The following is a 17,220-nucleotide window of genomic DNA, read 5'->3' as shown; positions in this document are numbered from 1 at the left end:
ATAAAATTCTTATTCAATTTATATTTTGCAGGGTAATTCTACCCTAAATGAACAGAAGACTTAATTATCTTTTTCAAGAAGAATCCCTTCATGACCTTTAAATAAAATTAATTTTCTCTTATTGGAGGGATGATTTTCCAGTTCATACATTTTCTATTCCAATTTTTCTCTTTTAAGATTTTAGTCATCTGTCCTCATCAATAATGCTATGAATCATAGTGTAACTTGCAGAATCAATTTATCCTGAAGTATCTTTCAGGGAAAAAAAATCTTTCCTACCTCTGCAACTTTCTTCAAGAACCAATTGTAGTATAAATAAATAAAATGTATTCATTTTCCTCAGTACAATTCAGTAGGCATTGAGGTTATTTGATTTCAGAAAATAGGCCTCTGTATCCTACATGTTCTTCTGGTCAAATCTGATACTGTCACCTAAGCCAGCCTCATGGCGGGGGGGAAATCCTGTGTTCTGGGGTCTCAAGTTAAGAATTCACAGATTCTGATCCAGTGCCAACCTGGAAGAACTCAAGATGTTGAATTTTTATGGAATACCCACGAAAAAAACTTACTCAGTTTTGTTTATTTAAAAAAAATTAAAAATACTTAGTGTATTTTTCTCTGTGTGTACTGTGGCATGCTCACAGACAAAGGTCAATTTGCAGGAGTCCATTCTTTCCAAGTGGGTCCTGGAGATTAAGTGCTGGTCATTTGAATTTGCAGAATCTTTATCTACTGAGCCATCTTGTTGATCCAATTTGTTTTATTATGACTGGGCCAAAGAGCTCAATTTAAAAAGTCACCCTCTTAGATTTTTGTTGTTGTTGTTAGTAATCCACTTAGGGTCAGGGGAGAAAATTGCTTTCAAAAGTGACAGCCCTTTAAGATTAGAAAGCTCAGACTTTTGGAGCAGGACTGGATGCAGGGCTTAGGTAGGGAGAGTCAGCCATAGGAGAATACCTCAAAATGATAAGAGGCTTTGCCCGGGACGTATGTACAGGTAGAGACAGTGTCTGCTGCTCATGCAGGTGAAGCATTTCTGCAGCTCAGTTGACATCCTTCCCAGAGGAGACTGTAGATCGGCTGTCTTGCACATCTTAGACAGCACTGGGGACATTGCCCTGATCCAGAAGCAAAGCTCTGAACGAAAGCATGAATAATTGCATCTCAGGGATGTGTGTCTTCTCATAGATGGTCTGCTTTTTGAAAAATATAAAAGACCGTGCTTTGTTTCCATGCAATGCTTCATCTGCCTCTGTGCTCGCAGAGAGCTCGCCATAAATATGTGCTGAAGGAAGGCAGGTTGAGTGCTCATTTCAGGAGTATTCCTTCCCACACAGCTCCGGTGAAAGACATTTGTATATTTTCTATTGGAAAGCTTTCCATTCCATGGAAGATTACATTTCTGCACCATCTAAGTAAAGTAGCCCATATGTGGAGTCACAAGGAGAATTGGTCAGAGCCTACAGTTCTTCCGAGTCTCTTCTTTCCTCAAAAATAAGCATATTTGAGATGGCAGTATTCACCGAGGAGGATTCAGGTCACCAATAACTGCTGTGGTGAGCCAGCTTGAGCAGGAGCTGACAGAAAAAGAGCCACAGAACCCACAGCTGCCTCAAATCACCTTCTCTGCATAACCTGGCATTGATACTGATAGCCTGATAGCTGAAGAGCATCCTGTGTGTGTGTGTGTGTGTGTGTGTGTGTGTGTGTGTATGCCCGTGTGTACATGTGTATGTGTGTTTCTGTCTATGTGCACGTGGTATGTGTCTATGTGTGTGTATGTACATGTATATGTGCTAGTGGTATGTATGTGCATATGTGAATGTGTGTGTGAATGTGTGCATGTGTGTGCTGTTCAGAAATTCATTATGTTTTAAAGAATCAGAAATCCACCCAAGTATTTAATTATTTTGAGCAGCTCTTTTCCTGCTCAATATCCTAATAATAAATAATAGGCTAGCATTAGCAGCAATGAGTGCTCATTGATTACTTGTTACTATGTGGATAAACACTCATACAACAAACCTGTGGAGAATACGCTGTTAACTCTCATTTCATGCATGAAGAAGCAAGACAAAGAGGTTAAGTAATTTGCTGTGAGACAGAAAGCAACCACCCCCACTATTACTGTTTGAATATGAGATGTCCCCCAGGCTTGTGTCTGAGCACATGTCCCAATGCTGCTGGCAGTATCTATGCAGCACTGTGACCATTTTAGTAGGTGTGACCTGGCTGGCCAAAGTCTGCCACAAGATTCAAGCCTTTGAAGGTTTTAGATGGGCTCCTTTTTTGCCTGCTCTCTCTGCTTCCTGGTCCCCCATATTGTGAGGAGTTCTGCTTTAAACTTCAGTGTCACAGATACACCCTTCCCTGCCATGCTAGAGAAGAAATATGCTCCACTTATATTTTATATATGTCAAGTATTTTTATTACAGGAACACAAATCTTAGTCTCTGAAACCTGAACTTAAAAACATTGTGGTACCTTGCCCAGCTAAGATGTTTTGAAGGTGCGATTCCTGGGTACTACCTGTTTTTATACCCTATGAAATCATGGAAGATTCTTTTATGAGAGGGAGCAGATAGGTTAGAGAAGAAGGTTCCAGATCTTTCTACTATTTGTTTAAAATGTCTTCATTAGGGTTTCTGTTGTAATAAAACAGTGACCAAAAGCAACTTGGAGAAGAATGGGTTGGCTTCAAGTACACTTCCTTCCACATTGCCAGCCGTCATCAAAGGAGTTAGGGCAGGAACTTAAGGCAGGACCTGGAGATAAAACCGGAAGCAGGACCATGTAGGAACCTTGCTTCTGGCTTGTTCTCTGTGGCTTGCTAGGCCTGTTTTCTTATATGCCTCAGGACCACCTGCTATGGGGTATATAAGAATATGGACGAAGTAAGAAACAGTATGCTGGGCCCTCCCACATCAATCCCTAATTAAGAAAATACCCCACAGGGTGGCCTACAGTCAGTCTGATAGAGGAATATTTGTACCCGTGGTTTTCTCTGCCCAGAAGACTCTAACTTGTGTCACGTTGACAAAAACAAAACAAAAACCAAAACAACAATGACAAAAATAAAAATAAAAGTAAAAACCAACCAACCAACCAACCAACCAACCAAACAAACAAACAAACCCTGGAAACCTAATCAGGGTGTTTTATTTATCGTTATACAGTGCTTTATGCTGATAGTTCAAAACTATATTTCACTGTCAGATGTTCGCATAAATAACTTTGTAAATGCAATAATAAAAAGGTGAATGGTTGTCAGTGAGTGTAATATTTCATTAATATGAAAATGTCAGGGATCATACTGGATTTCATCTTTATATTACGTATGTGCTACTTGATTGCTCTCTGCCCTTTCCATCCTTCTGAAAAGCATTGCCTATGTGTGTGTTAAATGTGTGAGGGGATTGTCACCAATATGCTCATTTCTCTATTTCTACACCCTTTTCCCCCTCCCCCCCATCAGAGGCACCTTGTTTGAAGGGACTCCACCTCCTCCTTCAGAGCATTTAATTATTTCTTGTCATGGTAGGTTCTCTATAATCTTTGATTCTGTGACAGTAGATGTAAACATAACTGGGACAATATCTAGCCTTTCTGAAATTAAATGCCTCAAGAGTTATCTAGGTGATGAAGAGAAGATACGGGTTTCGAAACTGTAGAGAGGCCAGGTTACTGACAAGGACCTGCCCGAGACTCAGATTTCTAGATCTGACACCTGAGCAAGCTCTTTCTGAGCATTTTAGCCAGTTGGTCCTGTTTTCTCCACCAACTACTCTGTAATGGTTTTACAGATGTATTTGTTCATCTTCTCTGGGTCTAAGCTCCAAACGGACGTACTGGTCTTCAACACTTTCTACCCAGCCTATAGCATACAGTACCTCAGACATGGTAGACTGAGTATGTTTACAGTAAATGACTTCATTGATGTGCATAGTCATATACTTGTGTCGAAAGTAGGTAAAGGTCAGAGAGAATGGCAAGTGGCTTCAGTTGAGAGATAAAACATTGTCCCGTTGCTTTAGGCATCAATTGTCCAAGATTTCTTTTTTTTTTTTTTCACTACCTTATTTTGCTGATGGAAGTATTCCAGGCCCCAAAGCTTGAGGTGCCATGGAAGATGGATACAACCATTATAATGTAATAATAACAATAGTGAAAAAGAGAGAGAGAGAAAAGAAATAGTAGGCTAAAGTAACATGGATGGTTTTTATGGAGGAAAAAATCTCTTGGTAGCTAATTCCAAAAATAGTCTTTATCTAAAATAAAATCATTACTCTGATAGTTGCCTCTAAGCAATACATTAAGATAGAGATAACTGCATTGCTCCAAATGTGTCAGCATTTAAAGTCTATCTGGCTGAAATTTTTCTTAATTTATTACTATCTAGTAATGGCAGAAAACATCATTTGTGTTTGACAAAGAGTTACGTTTTAGCCACGCACATTCATTCAACTATATAACAAGGAATGATTGTTCGGCTAACATTATTCTTTCTAAGGAATGTGATGTTTATTCATGTGTACTTGGTGAATGAATTCTTTATAAGCATATTAACAAGATGTAAAAAAAAAAAACAATCAGACCCCTGAGGTTTTAGCTTCATAGAATAGTGGAAAAAATATAGGGGGTTGTTGGGGTTGATTAACAGTTTCTTGGGGTGCAGTGGTTAGTCTGAATCAGATACATATTTGGGAATAAAAGTAACTATAATAATTTCATCAACAAAATATGGTGGATAAGCTATGTCATGTTGGCACTTGAAAGAAGTCAGCTGACACATTGAAAAAAGTGCCTTATTTGATTGGGTTTTTCTTCATTTATTATATCAATGTACTCCCAAGGGTAATTGCCTTAAAATATCTTTGACTAGTGAAACAGAAAATACAGCAAGGATTCCTGAACATTATAGGTTTCATTTGTGTCTTTTTGGGGTACAACTGATTTTGACAGATGTACTATTATGTTGCTAGTGTAACATGACATCTTTTAGAAGATGAACTGAATGCAAGTGAGCTTGACAATGAGTAGGTAAGACACTGTCAGAAAGCTGAAAAACAGGCTGATGTCAAAGTATGACATAAATGCCGTAGTATAAACCCTACAATACCATTAGGCTGATGCTTTTCTAATGATGCCTTTGAGAAGGTGGAAAATAGCCGTGTCCTTAAATACTATTACTTGGTCATAGAAATAATATAATAAGACAGAACACAAGGCCAATTTAATATGTACTTGAAGTGGTATTATATATACATTCATGTATGTATGTATGTATGTATGTATGTATCTTGTCTTTGATTGATACAGCACATGTCTGGAAGAATTTTGATATATTCAAACCATTTATTTCTGAGGCTTCCTCCCCCTGTCAAATTAATTTCAACACTCTAAGACCATTATTAAACCATTGATGATTTTTAAAATATGTATTATAAAGTGATTATATATATTCATCGTAATCATTTTTTGATTTTTTTTCTTTTGAAGAGTAAGACTAGCCTTTAGTAATATAAGAATATTTGAGGCATGCGTGTAAAGAAGATTTTTATTTTATTTTATTTTTTTAATTTATTTTTTCTTAAATCGTAATTCATTCACACAGGGGTTATAAACACAGAAAAGCAGGATGTGGGGAAGGGAATGACACTGGAGTGTGGGTGTTCAGGGGGAATACAGATATCTTCAGAACTGGGTATCGGCTGGGTGAAGGTTCAGGGGACAAGTCACTATGACTCTGCCTATGACTTGCTTGTCCTTATCTAAGTTGGTATTGTCTGCCCAGGCTACCTATTTACAAGGTCTATGACTACTCAGGCTTGTAAATTTCCACAAAAGCTGCCTGTTTACATTAGCTTATAGCCATCTGTTTCGATGTTTTTCCACAGAGACCCAAGACTTGGTGTTAGTATACATGCATGACAGACCTATTGCTGATTTTAGGCCTATGGCTGATTTTAGGCCTTCAGTGGGTAAGCAGGGCTGCCTCTGACATTTCCTCCCTTCCTTAAGTATAAAAGGGTTGTGGCAATTCTAAACTTTCGAAGGCGGGGATAGAGGCCTGACCTCCAGTATTTGAAGGGGACCTTGTAATGGCTCCAGTCCCCCTGTCGTTGTTAAAGAAGATTTTTAAATCATGAAATTTCATGAGTAGTTAAAAAGATTCAGATATAATTGAATCAATTTGGGGTTTTGATGTTGTGAGATATTTGTTGGTCTGATATCACATACACACACACACACACACACACATCCCAATAGTTGCCATTTTCAGTGTAAACCGTATTTATCTATACAGTGATGACATTCACTATCTTTGTCCCTAGGGTCTGTCGTGATTGATCTTGATGGAAGAAGTTTCCTCCTCTATAGATTTGATCAAAACTCCTTGAGTCCAATAAGAGATATCATATCTTTGAAATTTAAAACCATGGAGAGTGATGGGATCCTACTGCACAGGGCAGGGCCTGTTGGAGATCATATCACATTGGAGTTAAGAAGAGGGAAGCTCTTTTTACTGATCAACTCAGGTAAAACCATTTGGTGAGGCTCTTGGAAGGCCTGAACATTGCTTTTCACTTATGTAACTTGATGTTTTCATAGCCCACTTCTTTTAACATCTAATGTACTTTATTTTCCCACTGAAGGACTTGTGTGCATGTCTAGTGCTCATAGGATTCACGTCTGCAAACTGCACAAACCCTACTTTGACTGCCCTTCCCATACCTCTGATGGGGCTCCAGTTATTTCCTAGCATCATAAAGAATGGGATGGGTCATTGAAAAATATTACAGCAGTAAAAATAATGAGCTTGTAGCAAAGATAAAATTTACATAGAAAATGAGCTTGCAATGGGTAATAATAATAGAAGGAATTAACAGTGGAGGAAATTACAGCAAGGTTGAGAGATCATTATAATCAAGCTGGAGGTAAATCCACACTAGTGTCCAGGATGGCACACCTAGAAGAAGGTTATAAATTACTGTCAGCGATACTGATCCATCAAAGAGAAGCTCCCCACCCCTTTTAACTGGTTCACAGGGCTGTTATTTATTTATTTCTTCTAGGTGAAGCTAGACTGACCTCGAGTTCCACCCCGATCAACCTCACCCTGGGCAGCCTGCTGGATGATCAACACTGGCATTCTGTGCTCATCCAGAGACTGGGAAAACAGGTCAACTTTACAGTGGATGAGCACAGGCGTCACTTCCATGCCCAAGGAGAATTCAATGACCTGGATCTTGATGACGAGGTGTGGTGGTTACATTTCAATTAATACAGATTTCATGATGTATGTGTAGTTTAATCTCCTAGCCAAAAAATAAATAATGCTATAAAAGCACTCTTTCAGAATAAATCCCCAGCTGATAAGGCATTCCTCTGAAGGCCTAACTCACTTTCATACCAAACTTGAGATTCATCATTTATTACATATTTATATGTGTGCTTATAGCACATGACCATCCACTCACCTGACATGGGTGGTCACAGTACCTCAATGTGTAGATCATGTTTCTAATGATGAGTTCTCATTGCCGAATGCAAATCTAGAATGCCTGGTCTGACTTCTTTGTGTTCTACTCCTGAGAAATGCATATCTTTGGGAGAACATAACAGAAAACAGATTCATTCGTTACTGTCCGATTTAAATATGCAAATAGCAATGTGTGCTAGGAACATATACAAAACAAACTATCATAATTGGGTACCTTATTTAATAGTCCAAGTTCTACTGTGAATAGAAAAGTATATTTTTCTTCATTAAGCAATAAATATCAAAAACAGGTGTGATTAGCGACTTGGAAGAATAATTAAACTGTCACCCAAATGAAGACTGAATGCACATAAATTTGTTTTTAAAAGTCGGTATCTTAATTTTTTTTCTCTATGTGTGGTGTTGTAAAGTTATCTACATGATGATTACTGCTATAATTGCTAATCGTAATTATTTAAACAGGTTATCATAAAATCACTAAACAATATTATTGATGCCATTTTTCTTTCTAAGATCAGCTTTGGAGGGATCTCAGCACCTGCAAAATCAGTGTCCTTGCCATACAGATATTTTCATGGATGTTTAGAGAACCTCTTTTATAATGGAGTAGACATCATTGGCTTGGCCAAGCAACACAGCCCTCAGATCATCACCATGGTAAGAACCTCCAAGTGAAGGAATGAGGAAGACATATCTTTTCCAAATAAAAGGGCTCCATTTAAGAGTCTCATTTAATATGCTTTGGACGTGGCTCTTATTTAAAAATTCTCTCTGGTTGACAGTAAGCATATAGGAGCTTAATTCTGTTTGGTGGGGTTTTCATTCACAAAACATGAGTATTTTTCATATACTTATTTTCATTAATTAATTAATTTGTGTTTTGAGACAGGGTTTTTCCATGTAGCTCTGGTTATCCTGGAACTTGCTCTGTAGACCAGGTTGGCCTCAAAATCACAAAGGTTCACCTGCCTCTGCCTCCCAAGTGCTGGGGTTAAAAGCATGTGCCACCACCACCTGGCCATATTTTTATTTTTATATGAAGTAAATGTACGATAGATTTTTCCTGGGGAGAAACAACACACACACACAACACACACACACACACACACACACACACACACACACACACACACCACACTCCCCTACCTCTTTACCCAAGAAAGGGAACTCATGACAGGCCAAAGTAATATTTACACCAAAGTCTAACTTGATTAACCAGTGAGTTTCTAATGGGCCCATGTATGGTTAGTAAGACGTTACTTACACAAGCAAGGATGACTCGAAAGCAGCTGCATCACAGAAAAGGTCACCCCAACACAGGTGATGAGTTACAAGGGTGCAACTCTAGAGTTCTCTCCTCACAGGTTGAATGGTTAGACTCTTCCCCTAGCAGTTGTTTATGACGTCCATAATTCCAGGGAGGAGCCTTCCAGAATTTTCTAAGCTTCAGCTCTCTAAGACGTGTGGTGTTTTGTTTGCCTCTTGAATCTCAGGAGCCAGCCCCTCTCTCCTAGATAGAATGTTTCAATTTGGAGAAAACTGGGCTAAATAAATTAAAAAATAGTATGAGAAATATTTTAAAGTTCTATAGTGACATTATTTTAATTTTGTTGTGGCTGTTTCAGTTTTGTGGAGATATTATTGATCTCAGTAGATTGATTATTTATCTATCTATCTATCTATCTATCTATCTATCTATCTATTTATTTATTTATTTATTTATTTTGTTTCTTTAAGAAGTTATTGCCTGACCAGCTTGTTGGATGAACAAGAATTAGTAGCTTCCTGGTGTGTTAACAGGAGACAAGAAACACTTGCATTTATCATGACAATTCATCACAAATAAAGAATTTATAGGCTAGTACAACATTGTAGCTTTACCAAGCTGTCTAATTAGCAGTGTTGTCTGGGTTCCATTATACCCCAAGTCTATGGAAATATGACAGCATTTAGCTCTAACTGTTGGTCGTGGCTCAGTCTGGGAAGCAATAGCAGTGTTACAATGAGGACTTAGCAGAGGAACCAGGATGTGAAGGCCTGGCAGAAGAAGGTCACTAACTGAAGCCGCAGTGTGAATGGACCAAGGAGAGTTGGCAGAGCATTGGTGGCTAATGCAGTCAGCTTTCTCAGTGTTCTACAGGAGCTGTTGCCTCTGGGTACCTTCTGTCCCTAATAAATCCATGATACACATCTGGGCAGGACATCAGCTTGGCTTGTTGCTGCCCAGCAGGACCAGCTGTCATAATAAATAGGTGGTTCAGAATAGGAGCAGGAAATGGGACAAACCATGTGTGAGTGTGTTTGGGGGTATGTACATGCATGATCTGTTGTTGTTGTTTTTGTTTGTTTGCTTGTTTTGCATATATGTGAATGTGTGCAAGTGGAGGCTGGAGGCTGCTGTTGGAAATCCTCCCTAGTCACTATTCCACCTTATTCATTGAGGCTATATCTGCTGATTAAACTCAGAGATTTCATATATGCTGCTAGCCAGCTTGCACTTAGGATCTCCTTGTTTCTCAGCCTTCTGAGGTTGGCCTCCCTACTCATCCAGCATCTACGTGGAATTCTGAGATCTAAACTCCAATCCTCTATGCCTCAAGTTCGCATAGCAAGTCTTTTGACCATTGGACATCTACCAAATCCCAAGCCTGGCTTTTTGGCATGGGTTCTGGAAGATGGAACTCCGATCTTTCTCCTAGCAAGCAAGCAACGTGTGTCACTACAAGCTTGTGCTTATCCTCCATTATATGTGATTCACAACACCCCTGGGACAAAATGGCTGGTGTTCTATTGTCAAATATCATTCTATGTTTTTGAGGCACTTTTAGCTAGAAGCAAAGATTGAAATTCTGGGGAAGCAGGGTTTTCAACTTGACTATTTTGATAATGAACTGCAGATTTAAATAGATTTTCATTAATTTCGTTCATTGCTTAAGATTCAAAAGATGCAAATTGAATCTCATGTTGTGCAGAAAATCCCAAAGTGCATCACAAGAATATTTATTATAGAAAAGATTTCATTCCGAATTCTCTGTGAATTCATGCTCTTTGTATGTTTCTAACACACAGTAAGATTTTAATTTCATTATTTTTTTTTATTAAAGGGAGATAATTTAAAAGGAAATAAAGACAGATATGTGTAGTTTATCCTAAATAATGTGTGTCCACAGCACTTGGGCTAAGACACCCACTGCTCTTGGATAAGAGGACGTGCTGTGTGTAAGGCAGGAGGGGGGGCATCTACCTAAATAAAGTATAGTATCATACTGAAGCTGACAACTGTTCTCATCTCCATAGGGTTTAATAATCTTAAAATTCTCTTCCCTCTATATGCTTACATGTTAGCAGTTAGCATTTGTGTTCCCAAGCTTCTAACCTTTCATACACATACAATGCAACCATGATATAAAATGAAACCTCAGTGTTTATTCTTCTCAATAAAGTTGATTTCAGTGACTTTTCAAGTCCATGCTAAGGTTGAAGAATGATGAGAATGACCTGGGAACACACTTCAAGAACTTTTAAGATAGATGACAAAGATTCAGACCTTCATGGATGGTCACAGCCAACGTTAATACAGTTCTTCATGGCAACAGCCAATTGTTTTCAGGCTAGAATGATATGAGATTGGTAACCAGATTTTATGAGCATGTAAACTCCATTCTGTACGGAGGATAAAGAGCTGAGTGCCTTTTCTTGTCCTTTATCCTCAGGGAAATACCTCATTTTCTTGTTCACAACCACAGTCCATGCCTCTGACTTTTCTGAGCACCAGGAGTTATTTGGTCCTCCCAGAATCTTCCAAAGAGGAAGCCATTTCAGTCAGTTTTCAATTCCGAACCTGGAATAAGGCAGGACTTCTGCTCTTCAGTGAACTCCAGCTGGTGTCAGGCGGGCTCCTCCTCTTGCTCAGCGATGGGAAACTTAAAGTGAATCTTCACCAGCCAGGAAAGTCACCCAGTGACATCACAGCAGGTAATAAATGTCTTCCTGCAGGCAAAGCATATGGATTTGAAAGATTTCATTATCTCTCTGTCCGTTCTCCCTAAATTTTATGCATAGCCAAAAATTAATATTTGTTTAATAAATGGATACTTGAGTTAATAAGATTATCAGTACCTTTCCTTAGAGGAACTGGATTCCAATTTTCTTCTAAATGTGATCCCAGTGTTCAAAGTTCTTATTAGAACACTTGATAATGATTAGGGAGTAGAAATTTCCATCCATGACCCTTCTTACCAACTCAGACAAGTCATCAACCTAGCAGGAGAAAATGGGCTTTGGGGGGGGGAGCATTGGATGGCCCTGAAAACAGGCCAGTAAGTTAACTGGATGTCTTTCAGTGAAAAATTAGACTGTTAAACAGCTATTTTCAAACGTAGTATGGTGCATGACAGAGGCCACACGGGCACCTATATCTATGTAAGTCATTTTATACTAATATGCAAATGTACCTTGCAATGGTTGGATATATATTTTTTTTAAAGAGGCAATGGTTTGTACAAAAGTTGCCGTTTGGGTACCAACAGAAGTTCTCTGTATTCATTTACAATAAAGTATCTGTTTGTGAATTAGAGGTAATATAATTAAGGTAATTTCATATGTGTCTTCAAAATTAATGTTCGATCTAGGTCAGAACTGTGAGTGAGGGATATTTTTGTCTCTTCATTAAAATTATATAGCTCTCAACAAGAAATCTCTAATCATATTTTTTTCATATATAGAATAGCATCCACTCCTGGCAGCTAGAGGTCACATTGGGGTAAATTGCTACATTAATTTAATAAATGGTCTTTAACAACAATTTATAGATGCTATTGTACTACTCCTCTATATGAACTATGACCAACATTTATAGAATATGATTGGGGAAGGAAAAAAAATGAGAAAAGTTAAACTAGAGTTTGAAACTAATAGGAAGAACAAGTATACAAATTAGTGCTACCGTGCTACTTAGCAAGGTTTCTATTACTGTGATAAAGCACCATGACCATAGGGAATTAAGAATGGAAAAGGTTTACTTCACTCACACTTCCATATCACACTCTATCATCAGAGGAACTCAGGGCCAGAATCTGGAGGCAGGACCTGATGCAGAGGCCATGGAGGAGTGCTGCTTACTGGCTTTCTCCGCATGCCTTGCTCAGTCTGCTTTCTGCAAGCATCCAGGACCACTACCCAAGAGGTGGCACCACCCACAGTGAGTTGGGCCTTCCCACATCAATCATCAACCAAGAAAATGTACCACAGGATCATCCACAGGCCAATCTGGTAGGGGCAGTTTTTCAACTGAGGTTCCCTCTTCCAGAATAACTCTGGCTTGTGTCAAGTTGACATGAAGCCAGTGAGCACACGGACCTAATGTTTGTATATTTTTATTGCCATTTGTGTCTCGGTATCGCTGCAGTTTACGTTAGTCCTACAAAGTCAGCATTAATTACAATTCTTTAGAGGTACTGTGCTGTGACTTTTTATGTTCAGTGTGGTGGGTTTGTAGTCTGCACAGAAAGACATAAATTAATCAGTGTCATATGAATAATTAAGAGACTTCTAAAACGAGAGTCTTAAAATGTAAGCTTGTCATTAGTGTGTGGCGTATTGTGATGTATTTGACATCCTCTGAAGTGGTTATGGCTGTAGCCTAATTTTCAACATCCTAAAGAAAGTGCTTCAGTACAGTATTACTGCAGTGAGCTGCGTGAAGCTAACTCACTCCCAACCTCTTTATAGGAACATATAGTTAATAAATTACTAGGTATAGCACTGTAAAGAATATCCTAAGTGATTTTAAAAATCTCTAAATGAGTGTTTGAATACAGACATGGCATAATCCATTATGTTATCACGTGACTGCATATGATTATTTCCATAGCTTATAATAAGGAATCTAACTATGAGTCAGTGTAGCAAAATATATTACACTGAAAGTAGCAAATGTTGGCCTAGCAACTCTCTCCACTCTCATTTTTCCATTTTCTTTCAAAATTATATATTTAATAACTATGGAAGTTTAAGCCATCCTTATATAATGAAAAGATTTAGTATCATATAGTACCAATCCCACAGTCATTTATGGCTTTCTTTAAAGTCATTACAATTCAACAATTGATTTGATTGTCAAACATTATCAACTGAATCCCAAATGGGTTTATTATATACATATTAATATTTTTGAATTTCAGTCAAGCAAGTGGACTTTTTATTTACAAATAAATTACTTAAATGGTAGTTGAGTGCCTGGTCAGTTTCTTTTCTCATAGGAAATGGCCTTCCATTTGAGACACTTTGGGGTATTATATTATATAAAATCTTTTCATTATATAAGGATGGCTTAAATATTCATAGTTATTATACATAGAAAATACTACTCTTAAGGGTTTGGAATTTTCAAAGTATTTTTACTTTTTATAGTGAAACACCCCAAATTATATGGAGAAAGAGCTGAATTATGCAAATATTTGAATTATCAGGCTAAGTCTGTAATGGGATGTGCCGTTGACAAATTGTCATTTGGAATTTGAAAATATTATGTGAACCCAAGCCATCCTTGAAATATTAATGATAGTATATTAGCCTAAATCATGAAACGTTTTAGCAGTGCTTTGAAATCCCTCATGACACAGGATATTTTCAGCCATTATCATTGTTAGAGATGTCAAATCAAAGCTGATCTCAATGACATCAAGGACCCAATGTAACAAAGATGCTACATTTTCTTATTGAAAATGAAATTCTTTGTTGTCAAGTTGGAGGGTCCTACAATGGTTTTCCTGTTTTCCCTAATGGTGCCGTGAACAAGCTCTTTGGCCCTGTAGCAGAGTGTGCCTGTCATAACCCTGCCTGTGCTATCTGAAGTGTATCTACTATTTTGATGGACATTTGCAATCCTTGTGTTCCTGGCAGTGGTACAGCCCTCCTGGTGTGTCTTGCCCAGAAAAAGGCATTTTTACAGTTCAGTCTCATCCCTTTTCCTTGTTAGACTCTTTCTCCCATCCTACTGTAAACCTGTCCCCTTTAAACTCCTGCCCTCCACTGAAGCGATAGTCACCAACGACCCCCATATTTTCACCTTTGACAGGAGCTATCTAGCGATCTGGGTCCTTAATTCCAACTAGTGACATGGTAAGTATAGGATTCCTGGTGATTTCAGAGTGTCGAGGTGTATCTGGGAATGGGTACCACTCTTCAGAGGTTCCTTGAGTGATGGCGTACATGTAATTGCCTTCTGCACCTTTGCAGAGGATCTACTCTAAGTGACAGGTTTAGTTCTTTTCTTTATCCATCTTCTCTTCTAGATGCCTGTTACCGTCTCAGCGGAGGCCAAGGGCAGCTATGCTGTCAGACCGTTTCTATAGCAATTTACGATAGGCCTGGAAATCACCCAGAAGAAAGCAGATAAAACTCCTCCCTTCCTGCTGTAATTGCTGTGGTGATGTGGTTTGAGCCAAAAGACAGAGGTTGAGGGGTTTAGTTGAGGAAGAGAAGGTTCTAGAACAATCCTATTCTCTCTATTGTCTGCAATTGTAAATTCCTCCATTTATTATTCAGTTCTTGCTTTTGCAGTTGACAGTGTTTCCCCTCCCTATACCACCCAAACATTTGGAGTTTGAACACATTGAGTCTGTGGCTTGTTACAGGACTAGGGATATCCTGGAGACTCACATGAGCAGCTTGGTGTGTAAAAATATGAAGAATGACATAAACTTTCGGGTTACATTCACTGACTGGTGGTGTCTAGAAACCAAATGTTGGCTGCTGATTAAATGGTCTTGGGACATAAGGGTAACTCTGTTTGATATTTTTCTGATCTCAATCTAGAGGGATGGAAGAATGGAATAAAGCTGAAGGAATTGACAAAAGAGGAAATTAATCATTCCTATAGCCATTGTAGTATGTGTTGCTGGGACCACCCGACATGGTAGAAGCAATGTTAAAGGGGAAGGACTTGTTTTAGCTCATAGCTTTGGGGAATTTAAGTACATCTTGCTGGGAAATGCATGTTGAAACAGAATATTTCATTATGGTACAAATTGGAACGTGTGAGAATGGAGCCTGCTCCCGTCATATCTGGTCAAGAAGCAGAAAGGCCAGAACTAAAGGGTGGTCTATAGCCTTGAAAACTCCCTCCTGGTGACCTGCTTTCTTTAGCTAGGCTCTACCTCTTGAGGGTTTCACAGCCTCCAAAGTCGAATCACCTGGGGACCCTGCTTTCCGACTATGAACCTATAGAGGGACATTAAACATCCATCCAGTGAGAGTTGTCATTCACATTCTTCAGAGGAGGGAGAGATTTGGCATTCCTGTGGTTTACACATTAATCTTATTTCTTTTCTGATCCGTGCACACTCAAGATTTTGAGATAGTGGTATTTTTGTTTGTCTGTCTTTTGATGCTTTGAGACAGGGTCATACAAGCTGGCCTAGAACTTCCTATGTACTATGTAGACAGGATTGGCCTTGAACTTAGAGTATTTTTCCTTCCGAGTTCTGAGATTACAGGCATACACCACCACAGGCAGCCTAGATCTGGTCTTGTTTTTTTTTTTTTTTTTTTCATGATCTTATTGTAACATAGTGACTGATATTGGCATTCTGGGAGTTTACTTATATTCAACAGGATAACATCAGGTCTTTTTCCTTGTCCTGTACACTAGGCAGCTTCTCAAAGCTCAGCTTCCTGGTGGTCATATATTGTATTTTTTCTTCACGTCAAATAATTTTGAGAAGGAGAAAATAACTAGAGCAACTGCCTTATAGGCAGAGTAAATTGTGAGTTTTAGAGTCAGGTAAGATCTTCTGGTTCATTTTGTTGCTTACTGGCTTGGTAGTAACTGGGGTAACTATTTACTCTGACCCAGATTCATTGTCTACACACTTAGAGTAAGAGTAATACCACTGTGGTGGTGTAAGTTACACAATACCTAGAAAGCACCAAATGGTACTTGTGAACAATCACTTGATAACATTATTGGAATTATTGTTTTATTAGTATAACAATAATACATTCACTTCCCAGATTCTAATGAGTGAAGAGGTTGGGGCATAGCTCAATGTTGGGGTGATAGTCTCCTCTGGGTACTGGCTTTGACTCCCAGGAGGGAACAGAAATTATGAGTGATGTCTGTTATAGATTACATGTGAAATATCATCCTACCTCCATGGCTCGAGGCTTAGGACTCCTGATCCCCAGCTATGAGTGATATTTTGGGATTGTGGAAACTTTGAGATACTGGGTCTGGGCCACTGAGGGTTATAGCCCTACCCTACCTTGGGTCTGATCTCTGTTTTTTCCTACTGAAATGGGAATAATCTCAGCTACACACTCCTATCACCAGGAAATCTGCCATGCTTTCTAGCTATATGCCACAATACACCTTCCTTCTATTAAAAAAGATTGTGTGTGTGTGTGTGTGTGTGTGTGTGTGTGTGTATGTGTGTGTGTGTGTGTGTAGATAGGTAGGTGGGTATTTGTGAGGGCAGAAGAGGGTATCATGGCCTCTGGAGTTACAAGGAGTTACAGTAGGTTGTGAGCTGCTAAGTTCAGGTGCTAGGAATTGAACTCAGATCCTCCGGAAGAGCAGCAAGCATTATTAACCATTAAGCTATTATTTTAGCCTTTTAAACTTTTCCTTTCTTAACTATTCTATCACAGATATAAAAAAAATTACTAAGAAAGTACCAATAGAATTGAGTTACATAATTTACCTAATAAGGGAA

At 38.6% G+C, this 17,220-nt stretch overlaps 1 protein-coding gene across 6 annotated transcripts in view; it reads left to right on the top strand.

Moving 5' to 3' along the window:
- Positions 1 to 17,220, top strand: part of Cntnap4 (contactin associated protein like 4) — a 290,486-nt gene that overhangs the window by 171,095 nt on the left and 102,171 nt on the right. For 5 of the 6 annotated variants that reach the window (XM_028768648.1, XM_028768649.1, XM_028768652.1 and 2 more), the window contains exons 5-8: positions 6,336 to 6,539; positions 7,077 to 7,261; positions 8,018 to 8,161; positions 11,218 to 11,479. In XM_028768648.1, the coding sequence (XP_028624481.1) occupies positions 6,336 to 6,539; positions 7,077 to 7,261; positions 8,018 to 8,161; positions 11,218 to 11,479 (795 nt within the window). The remainder of the gene's footprint in view (positions 1 to 6,335; positions 6,540 to 7,076; positions 7,262 to 8,017; positions 8,162 to 11,217; positions 11,480 to 17,220) is intronic. The other variant, XM_028768651.1, reaches the window with a different exon arrangement.

Source organism: Grammomys surdaster, unplaced genomic scaffold (assembly GCF_004785775.1).
Source record: "Grammomys surdaster isolate TR1022 unplaced genomic scaffold, NIH_TR_1.0 187, whole genome shotgun sequence".
NCBI classification, from domain to species: domain Eukaryota; kingdom Metazoa; phylum Chordata; class Mammalia; order Rodentia; family Muridae; genus Grammomys; species Grammomys surdaster.
Note: the sequence above shows the minus strand (reverse complement) of the source record. Positions and strands in the feature narration are given on the sequence as shown.